The sequence below is a fragment of the Alligator mississippiensis genome, chromosome 5 (assembly GCF_030867095.1).
Source record: "Alligator mississippiensis isolate rAllMis1 chromosome 5, rAllMis1, whole genome shotgun sequence".
NCBI classification, from domain to species: domain Eukaryota; kingdom Metazoa; phylum Chordata; order Crocodylia; family Alligatoridae; genus Alligator; species Alligator mississippiensis.
In genome coordinates, this window is record NC_081828.1 from 174,840,434 (window position 1) to 174,859,750 (window position 19,317).

Sequence of the window (19,317 nt, forward strand, 5' to 3'; positions counted from 1 at the left end):
GGAGGATATTAGCTGCTGGCCTTGTAGTCACCAGGCAAGACCACCACTCTCTTTTGCCCTTTTATGTTAGATGAAAGGGCAGGTATGGTATAGAAAAGCTCTTAAAAGCCCTTAAAAAGATTCAGCTCCAAAAAACCCCAAAATTTGCTTCTGACATATTTCCTAAATCAGGGGTTGTTAACCAGGGGTATGCGTACCCCCAGGGGTACTTAGGAAGGCCCTAGGGGGTCCATGCAGGCAAGTAGGGACAGAGTGCCAACACTCACCACCCTATGCCACTGCTTCCCAGGGCACAGGTGCCACCCAGCCGGTCAGACACAGGTTGGGGGGGGAAGCCTGCACATGGCAGTTGCTGCTGCCACCACTCAGCACCACCACCTCCCAGGAGCAGGGCAAGGGCAGCTGTGCTGTCCGGCAGGCCACGGGGGAAGACCAGGGGTGGGACAGAGCTTGCATGCAGCTGTCGCCACCACAACCCCTCACTGCCGCTGTTCTGCATCTGGCTACATGCCAATCCCTCCTCCCCGCTGCTCCGCATTCAGCCGCCAGAGGTACACTTATAAAAAAGGTTGGAAACCCTCGTCCTAGATCATCATGGCTACAGCAACAATTCAACCCTACTATGCAAGTCAAAGTCAGTTTTCTCCATTAGTTAAGTTCTCTCCTTGGTGGAGAGGAATCGCCCAGAATTTCAAATTCCTTTTCTCATTTTTCTCCTCCTCATGCTACGAAGAAAGAGTCTGGGGATCCTATTCTCCTTGAGGACTATATGTCTGAGAGTTTTAAACCTGGTTGAATGATCAATGGGAAGCTGGTACATTGAAGTATGCGCTGGATAAAGAAAACCCTCTAAACTCACATTTGTCAGATGCCTATTGCACAACTTAGAGCTTTCTTACTCCCTACAGACTTAATCTTAAATATGCTTATATTACATCAAAAGCCTCTGGCAGTTGCAACAGTATGCATCATGGGGGCTGGTATTTTTCCTATTACCTTGAGAACAATTGTGTCTTACATAAAAGAAGATCGTCTTATAAAAGACACATCCCTCTGGTTCTTAGAGTAATAGAAAAGCATCTCTGACTTCCATATAGAATTTAATTCCAATATCAGAAGTTCTACACATCCGTTAAAAATGACAAAAACTCAGTTGAAAACAGTTAAGCAAAATTAACTGTTGAAACAAAACTGTAGTTTATTATTTTCCAGGATAATTATTTGTCTAATTCAGTGAAAGCCACATAAAGCTATCACTGTGGTACATCTGAGCATTAATTTGACATTTCTACTTTCTGTATTTCTACACTGCTCTGTTCCTATTGCCCTGTGCTGCCAAGCAATATAAGCAGAAAGGGATCTAGTGGACTCCAAGATGAACATGAGTCGTCAGTATGATGAAGTCATCAGCAAAGCTAACTGCGCTTTATCATGCATCAGCAGATGCATGACAACCAGAACCAAGAAGGTGATACTTTCCCTCTATTGGGCACTGGTCAGACTGCAGTTGGAATACTGCATACAGTTTTGGGCGCTGCACTTTAAGAGGGATGTGGATAACCTGGAGAAGGTCCAGAGAAGGGCCACTTGTATGGTTAAGGGCTTGCAGGCCAAGCCCTACAAGGAGAGACTAGGGCACCTGGACCTCTTCAGCCTCCGCAAGAGAAGGTTGAGAAGCGACTTTGTGGCTGCCTATCAATTCATCATTTGCTGGGGGGGAGGGGAGGGCAGCAGAAAGGAATTGGTGAGGTTCTACTCACCAAGATGCCCCTGAGGGTTACAAGAAATAAATGGCCACAAGCTAGCAGACAGCAGATTTAGATTGGACATTAGGAGGAACTTCTTCACAGTTAGAGTGGCCAAAGTCTGGAATGGGCTCCCAAGGGAGGTGGTACTCTCCCCTACCCTGGGGGTCTTCAAGAGGAGGTTAGATAGGCATCTGACTAGGGTCATCTGAACCCAGCACACTTTCCTGCCTATGCAGGGGTTCGGACTCGATGATCTATTGATATCCCTTCCGACCCTAACATCTATGAATCTATGTATTATAACCAAACCCAGTACCGTACTACTAATATTTATAAGTCATTCAGTGTAAAATTTGTTCTTGTTTAAACATATGAAAGCCATAATATTCATTATTTAGCACACTTTCAAGGTTAATAAACTCCTCACTTTACCTATTGTGTGTTTACTCACACTTCATAACAACCTCTTGACCTAGGATGACACACGGTTTAATTATAGCTGTATGAATTAAGAAAAGCCACAGAGCAGTTTTTAAGATTAGTCTATACTTTGCTTTTTCTTCATGGAAGGCAAACAGACCAAGTATCACACTTTGGGTAATCTGAACTCACAGATAAGTTTCACGGTCACTTATCATTTTTATACCCAAACAGACAATTATGGCCATATCACAGCAGTGGTCATCCTTCTAGGTAGTGGAATTCTAGGGAGCTTCAGATAATGTTTAAGGGCTGAATTTTTTCATTAATCCTCTAAGCTAAAGCACATTTTAAAACGCATATGAAGTCCACACACGACATGAATATGATGTGTCAGTTTGGAAAGATTTTATGTCCAAATTTTTGTGTTGCTGGCACAAATACATGAGACCGCAGAAGTATAGGATTTTACCTAAGAGACTATGGACAATGCATTGAACATTCCCCCCTCAGTCTTGTCCCTGTAAAATTTTTAAATGCCAAGAACATTTCTTTATCACCACATCACTCATCCTAATATAACAAAAGTTCCCAGAACATTTCCTCCTCACTTCTTTCCCTAAATCGATGTCAATTTTTCAACTCCTTTGTATATGCTGTTACCAAGCTGCACTAAGTAAAGTTCACACTTCTATTTAAAAAAAGATAAAATAAGTTAACTAACCATAAAACTAACATAATTTCTTCTGTATACCTGGATTATTTGGAACCAAAACATGACTTAGATTCTGCAAGGATTGGCATTATAGAAACTCTTAGATAGTCTATCTAATTTTGAGTTGCTGAACTCTGAAGTTTATTGATTTGTTAGTGTAGTCATTAATTCCTTTTTCCAAGAATCATATAAAATTGGGCTTTGAAGGGACCCCTCAGGAGGTCATCTCATCCAACCCCTGTTCAAAGCAAGACAAGCCTTAACAAAATCATTCCAGCCAGGGCTTTGTCGAGCCAGGCCTTAAAAATCTCCAAGGATTGAGATTCCACAACCTCTCTGGGTAACATGTTCCAGTGCTTCAGCACCCTTTTAGTAAGAAAGTTTTTCCTAATATCTAACCTAAACTTCCCTTGCTGCAACTTAAGACCATTTCTCCTTGTTCTGTCATCTGCCACCATTGAGAACAGTCCAGTTCCATCCTCTTTGGAACCCCACTTTGGGTAGTTGAAGGCTGCAATCAAATCTCCCCCCTCAGTCTTCTCTTCTGCGGACTAAATAAGCCCAGTTACCTTGGCCTCTTTTCATAAAGCATCTGGCCTAGTCCCCTAGCCATTTTCATTGCCCCCTGCTGGACTCTCTCCAATCCATCCACATCCTTTCTGTAGTAGGGGGCCCAAAACTGAACACAGTACTCCAGGGCTAGAGACAGAATTTGCACATAAACCGGTTTAAGTGATCAGAAACTGGTTTAATCCTGTGACACAATGTAAATTCAGTACACATAAACCCATTTCAAAATGGCTGAAACTGGTTTAAGATAAACCTGGTTGAATGTAGTATCAGACTTAACTGATTTAGGTCTAACTGGCTTATGAAACTTCTATCCCAGACCCCTTCCTGCTTCAAGTTAACTCAGAGTCCCCCAGCATCCCAGCATGCTTTCCAGCCCTGGACTGGGCTGTGCTGTCTGTTCCAGAGAGCAAGGCTAGCCCTGCCGCTCCACTCCCTAGCTGGTGCAGTGAGGGCTGGCTCACTGGCTGCTCACTGACCCCTCCAAGCAAACCCTGGCTGGGGTCTGGGGCCAGGGAGGGGGTTAAACTCACCTTCCCCAGTGTATGGACCTGCCCTGACCGGCTGGCTTAATTAATACTGGCTGCAACAGTGGACAACAAATCCCAAAGGCACCTGGAGGCAGGAAGAGAAAGTAACGGGCAACCCTGTGGAGTTCTGTGTCTCTGATGCTGGACTGCAAATTCCAGAGAACTCCTAGGCCATGTTTATAATTTTCAGTGAGAAAAAACTATTCTTGTTCAAGCTTTTATGAATTCACTGCTACTACTTTCCCCATCTCCACCCCTCCCCCCAGGCAGAGCATGGGCTGCCCCCTCCGCTCCAACAGAGAGGGGGCAAAAGCATGCTCTAGCACCCCCAGCCTCTGGCTTGAGCCACTGTAGGCATGTGGGTACATTTCCTAAATCCTTTATGCCTGTATGCTTATTTGCTTATCAGTTCAAACTCTGCAGATTAGACTAACCTGCAAAGAATGAATCAATTCAGCTGTGGGCTTTTTGACTGCCTGGACTTAGCCTATATGTGGCCTACCAAGTGCAGAATAGAGGGTAAGAATCACTTGCCTCAATCTACTGGCAACACTCCTACTAATGCAGCCTAATATGCTGTTAACTTCCATGACAACAAGAGCACACTGTTGACTGCACCTGTACCAGTGCATGGGATTCTTCCATCTTAAGTGCAGGACTTTGTTCAACTTGTTCCTGTTGAACCTCATGGGATTTCTTTTGGCCCAATCCTCCAATTTGTCCAGGTCACTCTGAATCCTAGCCCTGCCCTACCTTCCAGCCCATCTACTACTCCCCCCAATCTTCCAGATTGTTAATGAAGATATTGAACAAAAACCGACCCCAGGACTGACCCCTAGGGTATTCCACTTGATACTGGCTGCCAGAGCGAGACACTGAGCCATTTATCACTACCTATTTAGCCTGACAATCCAGCCAATTCTCTATCCACCTTACAGTCCATTCATCCAATCCATACTTCCTAAATTGATTGCTAGAATGCTGTAGGAGACAATCAAAAGCCTTGCTAAAGTCAAGGTATACAATATCCACTGGTCTCTCCACACCCACAGAACCAGTAATCTCATCAAAGAAGGTAATCAGATTGGTCAACCCCTCGTTGAATCCATGCCGACTGTTCCTGATCACTTTCTTCTCCTCTAGGTGCTTAGAAATGCATTTCTTAAGGATCTGCTCCATGATTTTTCCAGGGAGTGAGGTAAGACTGACTGGTCTGTAGTTCCCTGGATTATCCTTCTTCCTTTCTTTAAGATAGGCACTAAATTTGCACTTTTCCATTCATCCAGAACCTCCTCCAATTGCCCCAAGTTTTCAGTGATAAGGGCCAGTAGCTCTGCAATCACATCAGCCATCTCCCTCAGCACCTGTGGATTGATTACATCCAGCTCCATGGACTTGTACATTTCCAGCTTTTCTAAATAGTCCCTAACCTGTTCTTTCACTGCTGCGGGCTGCTCACTTTCTCCCCAAACTCTGCTGCCAGGTGCAGCAGTCTGAGAGCCAACTTTCCCTGTGAAGACTGAGGTGCAAAAGGCACTGAAAAAGGTTGCCTCCCCCGTTCAGCAAGGGATCCACACTTTTCCTGACCTTCATCTTGTTGCTAACATACTATTAGAAACCCTTCTAGTTATCCTTCACATCCCTTGCTAGTTACAACTCCAACTGCACTTTGGCCTTCCTGATTTCATCCCTGCATGCTCGAGCAATACTCTTATAATCCTCCCTAGTCATCTGTCTAAGCTTCCACTTCTTGTAAGCTTCCTTTTTGTGTTTAAGCTCACCGAAGAGTTCTCTGCTAAGCCAAGCTGGTCATCTACCATATTAGTTATCCTTCCCGCACACATCGGGATGACTTGTTCCTGAGTCCTCAGTCAGGTTCTTTAAAATACAGCCAGCTCTCATGGACTTAATTTCCTCTCAGACTGGCCTCCCACGAGATTCTGCCCATCAATTCCCTGAGAAAGTCAAAAGTCTGCTTTTCTGAAGACTGGGGTCCATACTCTGCTGCTCTCTTTTATTTCTTTTCTCAGGATCCTGAACTTGATCATCTCATGGTCAATGCTGCCCAAGTTGCCATGCACTTCTTTCTACATCCCCCAGCAATTCTTTCCTGCTTGTGAGCAGCAGGTCAAGAAGAACATGGCCCCTAGATGGTCTCTCTAACACTTGCAAGAGGACGTTATCTCCAATGCTCTCCCAAAACTTCCTACATTACTTGTACACTACTGTACAGCAGATAAATCAGTGACTGAAGTCCCCCATGAGAACCAGGGCCTGTGATCTGGGAACTTCCACTAGTTGTATGAAGAAAGCCTCATTTTATCTCATCCTCCTGCTATGGTGGTCTATAGCAGCCACCCACTATGACATCATCCTTGTTGTTCTCCCTTCTAACTCTAACACAGAAACTTTCAATAGGCCAATCTCCAGTTTTATACTGAGCATACCATTTTTCTCCCTTGCCTGTCCTTCCTCAACAGTTTGTAGTCATCCAGGACAGTACTTGTCATGTGAATTATCCCACTAAGTCCCACTATGTCACTTTCAATAGGCCAATCTCCAGTTTTATACTGAGCATACCATTTTTCTCCCTTGCCTGTCCTTCCTCAACAGTTTGTAGTCATCCAGGACAGTACTTGTCATGTGAATTATCCCATTAAGTCCCACTATGTGTTATTCCAATCACATCATAGTTTTTTGTTTTGTTTCTTTCAACTGCAATAACTAAATGATAGTATTAGTTGGCTCAATTTACACAAAATGGTTCAAATCACCATAATAAGGGTAAATATATTAGTTGCTAAAATATAAAGAAAAAAAATTCTTCAGTCTAGAAGTAGTTTAAATGGCAACACAATGCCATGCAAAGGAAAGGAAAAGTCACAGAATAGAAAAGTCATAAATTTTGTCGTCTATTAACGACCTAAATTTTAGATCAAATCCTCAGCAGTATGAACCATTTATGTTTATCAATTTTGCAAATGCCCTTAACTAATGCAAAATACCTCTTCATTCCTCAGTTTGTCCTATGCATCCAGAATCCAGCGGAAATGTACAAAAACCATGCTTGTGACATCTACAACTGTGGCCATTATCCTAAAAGCAAAGAAACTAAGACCATCCTCTTATTTAGCCATAAATGCTGCTATTAAAAGATATGACACACTTACTTTCCAACATTCTGGACTACAGAGCAAGTATAGGGGTTTGGAACGAAAACCTGGATCACCCGGAGAGTAGTGCTACACACTGCCATGTAACTCTGTCATTAACAAGGTGTTGGTTTTCACATTATAGAGAGATGATTCAAGAGAACAAGTAACGAACACTACAGATCAAGGTGCCTGCCACATAGTTTAAGGACTAATGGGGGACAGGCACGGAGTAATGCTAAAAAGAAAAGTAACCAGTTGGAGAGAGGTTTCCAGTTGCATTCACTATCAATATTTTCAGTAGTGACCTGAACACAAAAAATGGGAATATACTGATGATTGAAGGCACTGTGTCAATGCAGAGGAGGATCAGAATATCTCACAGAAGAAAGTGGATGATTTTGAGTGAAATAACAGAAATGGAATGAAATTCAATACTACAAATGCATGGTCATGCACATGGGAACTAACAGAAATGTTTGCTAGCTTTTGTTAGCCAAGTATATATTAAGCTGGAAATAAGTAAAAATGAAGATACTGGTCAATCACACAACCTGCTAATGTGAAGCAGCTGTAAAAAATACAAAAAAGATCCTAAAAAGTCTCAATAAAGGTATTTCCAGTTGTGATAAGGAAATATTCACATCATTGTACTAGCACTGATAAGCTTTCATGCTCCATACAATTCTAGTCAATCTGGAACAGCAGCAGAGAAGCGTTACAGGTATGATGATCATGGGAGTGGAGAGCATACCTTACAAGAAAATATAAAATCTTTGTTTGCTGATTCTAACAAAACCAGGGTGAGGACAAGATGATTATTGTTTATAAATACATTTGGAGCTAAATACCACAAGCGGGAGAAGAGCTCTTTAAGATCAAGACAATGCTAACACAAGAACATGTGAATGGATACATTTAGGCTATAAATCAGAAAAGGGTTTTTAGAATTTTACCATTCTGAAACGGTCTTCTAAATAGAAGACTTAGGGGAAAAAAAACCTAACTGCATTTAGGACAGAATGGGGTCAATGTGGGAAGGAATTATGACATACTGCCTGCAATGGCAGGGGACTGAACCTAACAACCTAAGAGGTGCCATCCAATCCTATGTAGCTAATGCAGATGTAGGCAGGTTCAGCCATTATCAACTGCTCTAAGATTAGTATAAAACATTGCTTACGGTTGAAACCTTCCAAATTAAAAAATAAGGAGGAAGGAAGAAAAGAACACTGAGCAACAAAATATTTATATAACTTTACAAGTTTGACTAGAATCCATAAAAGCAAATAACTCAGCCTTAAGATTAGAAATCCAAAGTATTCTTCCAACCACTCCTCTGTTGAGCAAGAAAAAAAATTGTGACATAAAAGAAGGCTAACATGTCAGTCCAGATTTGCAGGTCTGATGAAATTGCTTAAAATAAAACAGACATGAAATAACTAATAATCTGTCCAGTTGTTCATGCACTGGATCAAAACATACACACAGATGTTTAGTTTGTACATCAATACCCCAGAAGACATGAGTCATAACAGTACATAATATAAATCAAACTGGTAAGCATATTTCTTCATGTCTATGTGGTAAAAAAATTCTAATGGGAAAATAGGCCATCATGTGAATTTAAATGAATTTTTCTAAACAAAAGAATTCACCTGCATTTCCTCAGCAATTGCCATATTTTATTAAACTAACTAGTTATAAATATACTACAAACCAACTGCAGAAAAGCACTCTTGCAAAAGTTCAAAGTTCACCACTCCACTTCATGCTCATCCACATAACATGTACACAGACCGTTTTCCCACTTCACAGTTAAAAATAACAAACAATTATTGTAATGTAGTCTCATGATACTAATACTTTGTTATTAGTACGATGAATAACATGCTAGATTTAATATTGTTATAAGCAGGGATCCTGGTTTTCCCTGATTAAAAAAAAAGCAAATTCTCTGATAAAACCCACAAAAATCTGTGATTAAAATGAAAAGCTCCCAACAGCCCTCCTGGCCCTGCTGGTGCCCCTCACTCTACCCCCACCCTCCCCCCCCCGGCCTGCCAGCTGCAGGCTCAGGCAGCAGAGGGCTGGCTCCCTGCTGCGGCACACACTCCCGGGGGGGGGAGTAGGAGGGGACACATGCCCCCCAGATCTGTGTGCAGGCTGGGGCCACACTGCATGCTCTGGTTCCCCACCCTGCTGCCCTCCCTCAGGGCTTCTGCAGCCTAGCGGGTGTGACCCAGCACTGCAGGGCAGAGTGGGGCCAGGCAGGAAAGTTGCCTCTGGTGCGAGCACTGCATTGCTCTAGTGACATGTTCCCAGCGCACATGGCAGCAGTGAGGGGCACAACTCCACGCTGCCACCCCTGCTGCTGCCACAAGCAAAGGGGACAGGATGCCAGGGCAGCACGGAGCTGGCAGCAGCAAACAGCACTGGGTCGCACCCACTGGGCTGCAGAGGCCCCAGGGGGAGGGCAGCAAGGCAGGAGCCTGAGCCCACAGCGGGCAGCCTGTACCCACCCCTGCCCCGTGAACAGATCTGGGAGGCACAGGTCCCCTCTGCCCCCCTGGGAATGCACACAGCGGTGGGGAACCTGTTTCTCCCCCCCGCATGAGCCGCCCGCAGCCCCATCCCACTTCCCCCTCTAGGGCCCCTACCCACAGTTTTTACAGTTTGCCTCAAGCAAAACTTGGAGTGCTCTATCAGAGCAGAGTCCTTTACTGAGGCTTCCAAAAAAACCCACCCATTACACATGAACATATTTAGGATCATTCATGAAGCTGTTCTGTATGATGTGAACAGGCATCTAGTAGAAAACTTGACCAAAATCACCAACTAATCTGACATATGTCAACATATCCAATTAATGGTTAAAAGTGTGGTTTACAGTGTTCATTAATTATATTATGAATTGATAACTCAATTTCAGGCTGCCTGATATGTACAAATTTTGACTTAAAAATACAAGACATTTGAACTATCAAAATTAGCTTCTCAACCAATAGTTCATATAACTATGGAAAACAACTATGGAAAATTCAGACACCTCTTCCTGGCATAGCATAAGATGATACAAATCATGTGTGTGCATTTGAGCCAAAAAAAAAAGAGAGTCTTAAGTTGCCTTCAAATAAAAAATGTTCAGTCCAGCAAAACACATCTGTATAAAAAAAGTAAAAACAAAATGAAAACCATGCCTGCACAAAGATTTGTGCTGTCCTCTTGTTATGCCCATTAACCTTCTGCACTAAACGTTTTATCAAACAACTCACCATTATACAGACTTATAAAATAGTGCATATTTCTATTTTGAATAAAAATGTCAGACTTTTTCACAAGATTTTAGCCTTATGATTGTAACTGACTTTTGTAAAACATTTTTGGAACTACAGTTTTAAAAGAAGGTTTCTAATAACATGGACTTTAAAATGCTTTAAAACAACCCGTATTTTATTCTATGATCTACAAGTCTGTTAAAAAAAAAAAATCTAAGTCATTACACCGTTCTACTTACCAACAAGCCTTATTACATTCAGTGTAGTGTTTGTCAGAATGGGGGCATTCACCTTGTTGAGGCTATAATCTGATCTCTTCCTGCTTTTCAGGGTCTCTCGAGAAATGCTTAATTAAAAAAAAGATCAAAACCAACAGTTGTCTAATAATGTACAACATAAATTAGAAATAAAGAGTGCATCTTATTGCACAGTATGTTATACCTAAAGAGAAGCATGTATTTTATTTATATCAATAGATAACTGCATGAGAACATGCAGTCATCTAATTGAACACTGAGCTGGGACAAGAATTCTTGGCTTCTTACCTTTGACTCTTTTTGTGGCTTTAGCAAAGCAAATTAACCATGCTGGTTAACTTCCCCACATGTAAAGTGGAGCAGATTAAAAGAAGGCAAAGTCATCAGGAAAGCTGTGAGGTTTAATGGGCTAAAGCTGAACTGCACTATTTATAAGAACAAATAACTGGGTAAACATGAGGAAATTAAAAAGCTGCTTAAAATTCAAAGTGGAGAAACAGACTGCAGCCTGCTGTTCCACAAAATAATGTGCTACTGCTGAAGGAAAGATAAGAATTTCACAGGATGTATACATTGAGATAAATAGGACAGATATATATATATATATATATATATGTTTATTATTATTCCTTTAAGTATCTTACTGTACTGGTTGGTTCTACAGATGTCTTTGGAACTACATAAGTTATGTGATTTGGAAAAGTGAACTAATAATATTTTACTTTAGGAATGATTTCCCTGAAGAAGGAACTTCTTTTTTTCTACATGAGTGGCAATTTTCTGGTTTTCCTGTAGGCCTCCGCAATAAATAATATCTGCCTTTTTAGGGTATGAATTAATTTCCACCTTGATATAGTACCTAGGGGGAAATGAATTTTCTTTTTATATAGTTCAAACTTGGTATTATATTAAAAAAGTAAGAGACAGTGAAATATTTGAAATTATAAGCAGATATATTTGATCTATGGAAACATTTCAAGGAATACATATATGGAAATTCTACAGTGCTCTCTCATGCCTATCTGCAAAAGGTGACTGGTTTTGTTCAAAACTGAAATTTAGAAGCCAAGACTTCAGTCATATCTCTGCAAACAATTATTCTTGACTTGAACAGGAATTAGGTTTACTAAAAGGTAGCAAGGTCAAGCCTTCAGTTAACTTTTGACTGCTTTAATAATCAGTCCTCCATCTCCTTCCTCATATTTCACAATTTGTCTATTCACTGCTTTTTTTTTGGACAATGATAAACAGCCTGAAGGTTTGCCCTGTTTGGAGAAATATGTTCTCTACCTTTCTAATTGTGGGGATGATATAACAGATTATTTGATAGCTAATATTTGTTTCTATTAAATTCTTAGAATAAAGGAAAGGTTAAAAGTAGAGAAAGAGAGATACAATTTTTTTCCAGCAAGGCCCCCTCTATACATTACAAGTATTAAACAATTCACCAGTTAATTGTACAATTACCTGGAGACCAGCCACATGTGCAAAGTAGCTATCACACAATAAAAAGCTCCAACCAGCTATAGAGTTAGACCTGAAAAATGTGTACTAACTTTATAGCTGGTTGCTACCAGCTTTAAATCTGCACATGTAGCAAGGTCTCCCCACTGGCTAGGAGGTCCATCAGCTAAAAGAGCCCCCAGCCAGAGGGGTGCACCATGCCCAGCATGAAAGCCCTGAACCCTAGGGATCAAGGCAGCTGTGATCCCTAGGGCTTGGGGGTATGTAAAACCCCTGAGCTCCAAGGATCAAGGTTTTGCACAGTCCTGAGCCCCAGGGATCATGGCAGCCACAATCCCAAGGCCTGGGGGTTTCATGCGCCCCTGAGCCAGGGAGATTGCAGCTGCCATCCCCAGGGCTCAGGGGTACATAGGGCACCCCTCAACTGAGGGGGCTCCCAGCTGTGGGAGCTCACTTCTTGTCAGTGCAGGGGGAGCCCAGGATCAGGCTCTCCCTGCACAGGCAATGCGTGATGGGATCTAACGGACAATCCCACAATCGCACCTCCTGCCATGCACGTGTGGCATGGCAGGAGGCACAACTGAATAGATCACGCATGAGATCCTGTCATGCCTTTGCCTGCACATGTAGAGGGGGACCCCAAGTTACCTTTTTACGGGGACATCTCCTGTCTGTTCATCCACATAATCTCTTTTCAGCTCTTCTGGAACATCACTGTCACTGTCATACTCCTGATATGCACTCTTTTCCTGTTCATCAGATTCATACTAAAAAAAACAAAACATAATAGCATTAACTTTTTCGATTATATCCTCAAACACTTGTGTTCTTTTTAAAAAAAATCAATGATTTTTTTATGACTTTTTAGTTCTGCCACTAACAGCACCATTTGAGTGCTTTACCCTCGATACATAAAAAATTGTCTACTACCACATTTATTAAGTATAAGAATAAACAAACATCAAATGTCTAGATTCTCAAGGTTTTGCGTATCACAATTTTAAAAATAATAGTCCTCCATGATATGCATGTGCATTACAGATATTTGACAAATATCTTATTTTCTCACATACAACATGCCCCCAAACATTACATGCACCCTGTCTTTGAAAGGCAGAATGAAGACAAAAAATATTTTTTCTAGTATTATGGCTGCATAGAGCAAAGGCAGAGCTTAATCTTCAGCTGAATAACTACTCCCCCCTCACCCCACCATTTCCTAAAGATGAATCCCTAGTTGCTGCTGAAGACTGGTCTCCGTGGTTGGATCTATGATTTTGAAAAGAGCTAAAGAATCTCTGCTAAAGAGCGGAAGAAGCTAAGTAGGCAGCTAGCAGACTGCAAAATGTCCCTAAGTAAGGTTAGCTTGATTAGTAGAACATTGCGACCAGTAAAGAAGAAAGACTCGCTAACATCTGTAGCGTGAAGAACCATGATACATTAAGTCGACTGACTCCCTCAACTGCCTGAACTATTTGCATTAAGGTACATAAAATGAAACTATTAGGTAGTAGGACCAAAGCAAAATAAAATATTTCACCTGAGCAAACTAGAGCTGTGCTATCTTTTTAGCCACTATATTTTGGATTAAGAAATTAGCAAGTATGTAAAAAATTGGTAATTGCTAAAAGGACTCAGAACGTATGGTAGAGGCAATATCTTTTATTAGACCAACTAGATATTTGCAAAAAAAATCCTTTCTACCATGAGCTCTGATTCCTTTTGCCTGTAGACCAATATGGCTACAACCTATATCTCTGGTAACTGCTATAACATTTACCTGTTATGAAGAAAGTAATTAGTTGCCTCAAATATAGTTTAAAGGAAAAAGAAAAGTCAAGAGATGTGAAGACCTTATAAAGGAAGATAATTATTCTACTAAAAGTACTTTTAACCTTGATATGTTTAACAAATTACTCTCAAACTGTTAAAAAATCTGGGTGCTTTAGGAACTTCTCATGTAAGAAAATTAGTTTCCTCATCAGACTACTGTGTACTAATGCAGAAAATACAAAAGACAGGGAAGTCCAAGCCTTAGGCTAAAACCCAATTCCCAGCAAAGCTCTTGAACAGTTACACCTGGCACCTCAGGACTGGAATATGCCAAAAGGCCCCTGCATGTTCTATCAATGATGAATATAACCCAAAACTTTCCCTTTGGCTTTGCTTGAACCTATATACTGCCCTGTAGACACCCTGTGCAAGAAGACACATAAAAGCATGCAATTCCCACTACAGACAGAATCAATAGATAAGGCAGCTCAAAGAATTTGACTCCTATGAAGTAGACTGTGCAAACAGAGAAAACTTAAGATATGCAGACTCTGGAAAATTCTAAGGATGAAATAGTCCTGAGGTATAACCTAATTTTGTAGATATTTTTAATGAGATTTGCTACTATTTTTAGTTGAATGGGTTAACACAAAAGGAGTAGTACATTTTAAATATCTCTTAAGCATCAAGGTTGGAACTCCAGGTAATGGGAGCAGCACAGAAGAAACAAATGGGCTGATGAGAGAGGAGGAGTGAAAAAGTAAGTTCCTTCCTTATTAGTAGGAGACCCATACCATACTACATTTTCAAAATAATGAAAATCTCTATTAAATAAGAGTGATCATTTCAGAAGACAATTGATCCTGGGCTTGATGAATAAGCATAGAGAGTTAATTTATTTAACTCATTTGAGGAAGTAATTAATATGCTGGATTAAAATAATTTATTCTAATATAATGTGCTATGATTCAGTTACAATTCAGTAATAGAAACATTTATTAATAGCAAATTGTTAAAAAACCCACTTTAAAATTATTCTTGTGTGCCAAGTGCATCAATTTTGAAGAAAAAGATGAATGGTTTTTAATTGACCTGTGTTTTAATAGAATAAAGACATTTAAAAATGATTTTTGTTGAAAATACAACTTAATTCACTAAGAGCAAGGCATGCCTGACCAACCCAATTTCCTTCTATGGTAAGGCTCAGTAGACTGGAGGAAAGCAGTATCAATACTTTGATATTAGCAAGGCTTTCGACACTCTGTCATGACATTCTCATTGACATCATCATTAATTATTTGAATGGTTGGATCCAGTGCAAATTAGCAAATTGCACCAAATTACACCAAGTTGTGTGGAATTATAGGGCTAAGATCCAGAATGACCTGGGTAGACTAGAAAAGTGGTCCACAATCAACCAAATGAGATTCAACAAGGACAAATGCCAAAGACCTGGGAAGCATGATTTATGAGGAAAGGCTGAAAGAACTAGGGTAATTTAGTCTGGAGAACAGATTGCTGAGAGGGGATTTGATCAGTCTTCAAATACCTGAAGGACTATTAGATAGAGGATGGAGATGGACTTTTCGCTGTGGCTCTTGGGGACAGGACTAGAAACAACGGCCTTAAACTTCAGAAAAGGAAAACTAGGTTTGGAGATTAGGGGGAACTTTTTGACTATGAGGGTGGTCAAGCATTGGAACAGGCTACCTAGAGAAATTGTAGAAGCTCCATCCCTGGAAACTTTCAAGAGCAGGTTAGACAGATGCTTGGTTGGAATGGTTTAGTCAAGGGGATTGGGGCCTTCAGTGAGACCTCCTGCCAGCCCTACTTTGCTTCTAGTCTTATTTATTAAAAGCCTTAACACTATCACGGTGGTGTTAAAGATGTTGGACTTGTTTATGGTAGCAAATGAAGGGAAAAACTTATTTCTTGAAGTACATCATAGATCATAAGTATTTATTTGCATCTTCAACTTCCCTTGTGAATTGTTTTTGTCACAACCAAATTAAGTACTGCCCATGCCACAAGCAAGAAATATATTAATCAAAACAGTTTTAGCCTATACAAGGTAACTAAGGGTTAACTAACAAGGTGAAAATAACAGGGGTTTTTTTTTCTGCGCATGTCAAAAAAATTTATTACTGCGCCACTAACAGAGATAAAAACTTTTGCCTTCTTTGCTTTATATAAATCATTGTAATTGGTCGGAATGACAGGGGAGTGTCCGGGAGTGTTCCTATGATAACACCCTAGCGAAGACCACTATACAATTGGTGATTCTAATTAACTTTACGACATGGCGAAAAACAATTGGCTAATATACAAATAAAACCCATCTTCACTTCCGTGAAGAAGGGGGACCTCCGTACGAACCTTGGAGACCTCTGATCACACGTATCAGAGTAACTGACAACTTGATCACTTGCCAGTGCCCCCCTCGCGTCTCGACCCAATCTTAAGACGTAAATCACCGACCTGCCGGCCCGATTTTTTTCTCCGTTTATCTGCCCGACGAAACACTTTCATGCAGACCGACCTTCGAACCTTAAGCTGTAACTAACCAAATATCTCTGACCTCCGTCTTTCACCACCTTAACGGCGTGAGTAAAATAATCTTGCTTTGCAACTGATAAGCGTCTGTGCCTAATTCCACTCCAAGCGTCATAAGTACCCGCCTGACGGCCTTCAAAGGTCTCGTACCCTTCACTGCAGTGCACGGCAGTGACAGTTTTAAGATGACTTTTAAGTTAAAGTTACGCTAAAGTATAATTTGCAGTTCAAAATAAGTAGTCTGATGATTATGAAAGTTAGAGAAAGTGTAAATGCCCTGATCACTAGAAGTAATTACTATTTCACAGGTTTCTTGATATGCACCTCCAACAACTTTTTTAGAATAATTACTTATCTTACTAAAGTTATCTTGCACTTGGACTAGTTACTAGTTTCTCTCTCTTAAAGACAGTGTCTCAACTTCACTAAAATATGAACTGTCCCTAACTACATCTTGGTAAATATGCAAAAAGATAACTTTGTCATACTGTTAAAATAAAGTGTCTGAATTTCAACTCAGGAGGCTGATGTGAATTTTGGTACCCAAAATTCAGATACTGGTTTCCAGAAAATAGTTTAATTTTTTTCAGTAAGATGCTGAGTACCCACAGGCCTCACTGACTACAATACAAGCTATAAATAAGCATGTTAAAGATCAAGGCTCACATTAAAGTGACTACTTTTAGAGACAGCTGTCAATTTCCAGTATGTAAATTTGAAAGCGCTAGGTTTGTTGCCTGACTATTATGCAGTTAAACAGAAGTCTTCAGCTAGGGACAGAAATTACATATAAAATGGTAATATGTGATTGGAAACTAGTTCAAATCTGTAACACTAAAGTTCAGTGCACATAAACTGCTTTTAAAATGGCCAAAACTGGTTTAAGATAAACCTAGATGGATGTAGTATCAAACTTAACTGATTTAGGTTAAATTGCTTTAACCTTCTCTCCCAGATCTCCTCCAGATTAAGTTAACTCAAAGTCCCCAAGCTTCCCAGGATACTTTGAACCTCCCTTCCACTCGCAGGGTGGGCAGGTCCAAGCTGTCTGCTCCAGCCAAGCAGGGAGGGGTGCTCTAGCACCTCGCAGCGTCTGGCCTGGGCTACTGCAGGCACACAGATGCATTTCCAGAATCAAAAGTGAATGTCTTTTCATTTGCTTATTGGTTCAATCTACACAGTTTAGACTAGTCTGTAAAAATTGAATCAATTTAGCCTCAGGCCTTTTGACTGTACTTAGCCTTCATGTTCGCAAGAAAAACAAAACAAAACAGATTATCATTACACTGCAGATCTGACAAAATATTTAGATGTATTGTACCTCTGCCACCATGACACTTAACATTAGAGAGTGTTGTTTACGTGAAATAATTACAAGCTTAAGTGCTAAAACATGCACCCTAGAATAAATCAGTCCACAAGCCACAATGATGCATGGCTTAAGGAATCCAGGCACTCAGATATTTTCTCCCTTGCCAGGTTGTTCTGTTTTTTTGTTGGGTTTTTTTTAAATGCACCATACAATTGTGTTTCTCCTTTAAGTAATAATTCCAAAGCATATTGGGACCAGAGGAGAAAAATGAGATATGGAGGACAATAGTCAAATGAAGAAGAAACGGGTTTAGTTTCCTTTTTGGTAGAGATTCCCTTTGCATTTCTGGGCAAGCCACTTAAAGTCCCACACTAATTCTCAATCTGTAAAAATGGAAATAATACTTCCCTATTTTACCCAAGTGTTTTGAGTACAAATCCATTAATGATTTACAAGGCTTTTAAATGGCCATGCCTACCAACGTGAATAAACGAAAGGGTGAACTACTTGTATCCATAATTTCATAGCATCACCACATTTCTTTTTAATAGTAGAAGCAATCAACTATCTAGTTTCCTAGGTGCTAAGCTCTCATGCTGCATGGAATAGACACTGTTTATATGATATGCTGCTAAAAATGTTCTATACTGGGTACAAATATAGGAAGGCAGTATCAAAAAACAGTTTCTGCAGGCGAAAGAAAACATTTCAATCTAAATCATTCTCAGTTATATGAATTAGACTGAACATAAATACTAATGATAAATTATATTTATGTGAAAATATGTTAATTCTAGACACTTGTCAGAAGTTCCCAAAATAAGTTTAATTAAATTGTTTATAAAACTGAGTGTAAACCCAACCCAGGAAAAAAATACATATAATCATTTCCTCTCTTTTCCATTTATCCACAGAGAGAACATTCTGTCCTTCTAGTGTCAAACAAAAAATAAATTAATCACATTTCTTCACCAGGCACAAATTTAGTTCAAGCAATTTGTGACGTGGAGATTTCACTTCAACGCAGAGCACTTGACTGGCACGTAAGTGTGAAAAATAGGACAGTGTAGCCAGCTTTGCAAACCCACAGTTCTATGTAGCCCTACCAATAAGGAAACAGGAAACAGTTTAAGATTATTAAAGGGAAACCATCACATGGATTACAGAGTTTGTCTTTGCTACACATGTAACACATTAACTACAACAAATACATGGGGCTGCAACTCCCTCTAGTGGCACATTCCAGAAATAATGCAGCCTACTATTGTTAGACTTCTGAAGTAGCACTCCATCACCTCAATATGCAGAGGCCTGTGCCTTGTGATAAAAAAATTCCCAGGATGTGGACACACAAAAAAGTTGACCCATTCCAAAATATCACCTTGTTTCCAAGATCTGGAAATTGCGGTCACATGGGGAATAAAGATACAGGTTTCCCTTGATTTATGCGGGTTCTTTATATGTGAATTCACTCTTATGCAATGAGTATATTTAGATCCATAATTCATTATATGTGAAGTAAATTCACTCTCATGCAATCAGCAT

At 40.3% G+C, this 19,317-nt stretch overlaps 1 protein-coding gene across 2 annotated transcripts in view; it reads right to left on the reverse strand.

The window, feature by feature from the left end:
• Positions 1-19,317, reverse strand: part of VPS50 (VPS50 subunit of EARP/GARPII complex) — a 147,959-nt gene that overhangs the window by 43,395 nt on the left and 85,247 nt on the right. For both annotated transcript variants that reach the window (XM_059728996.1, XM_014603218.3), the window contains exons 19-20: positions 12,783-12,901; positions 10,653-10,759 (exon numbers count right to left, since the gene is read on the reverse strand). In XM_059728996.1, the coding sequence (XP_059584979.1) occupies positions 10,653-10,759; positions 12,783-12,901 (226 nt within the window). The remainder of the gene's footprint in view (positions 1-10,652; positions 10,760-12,782; positions 12,902-19,317) is intronic.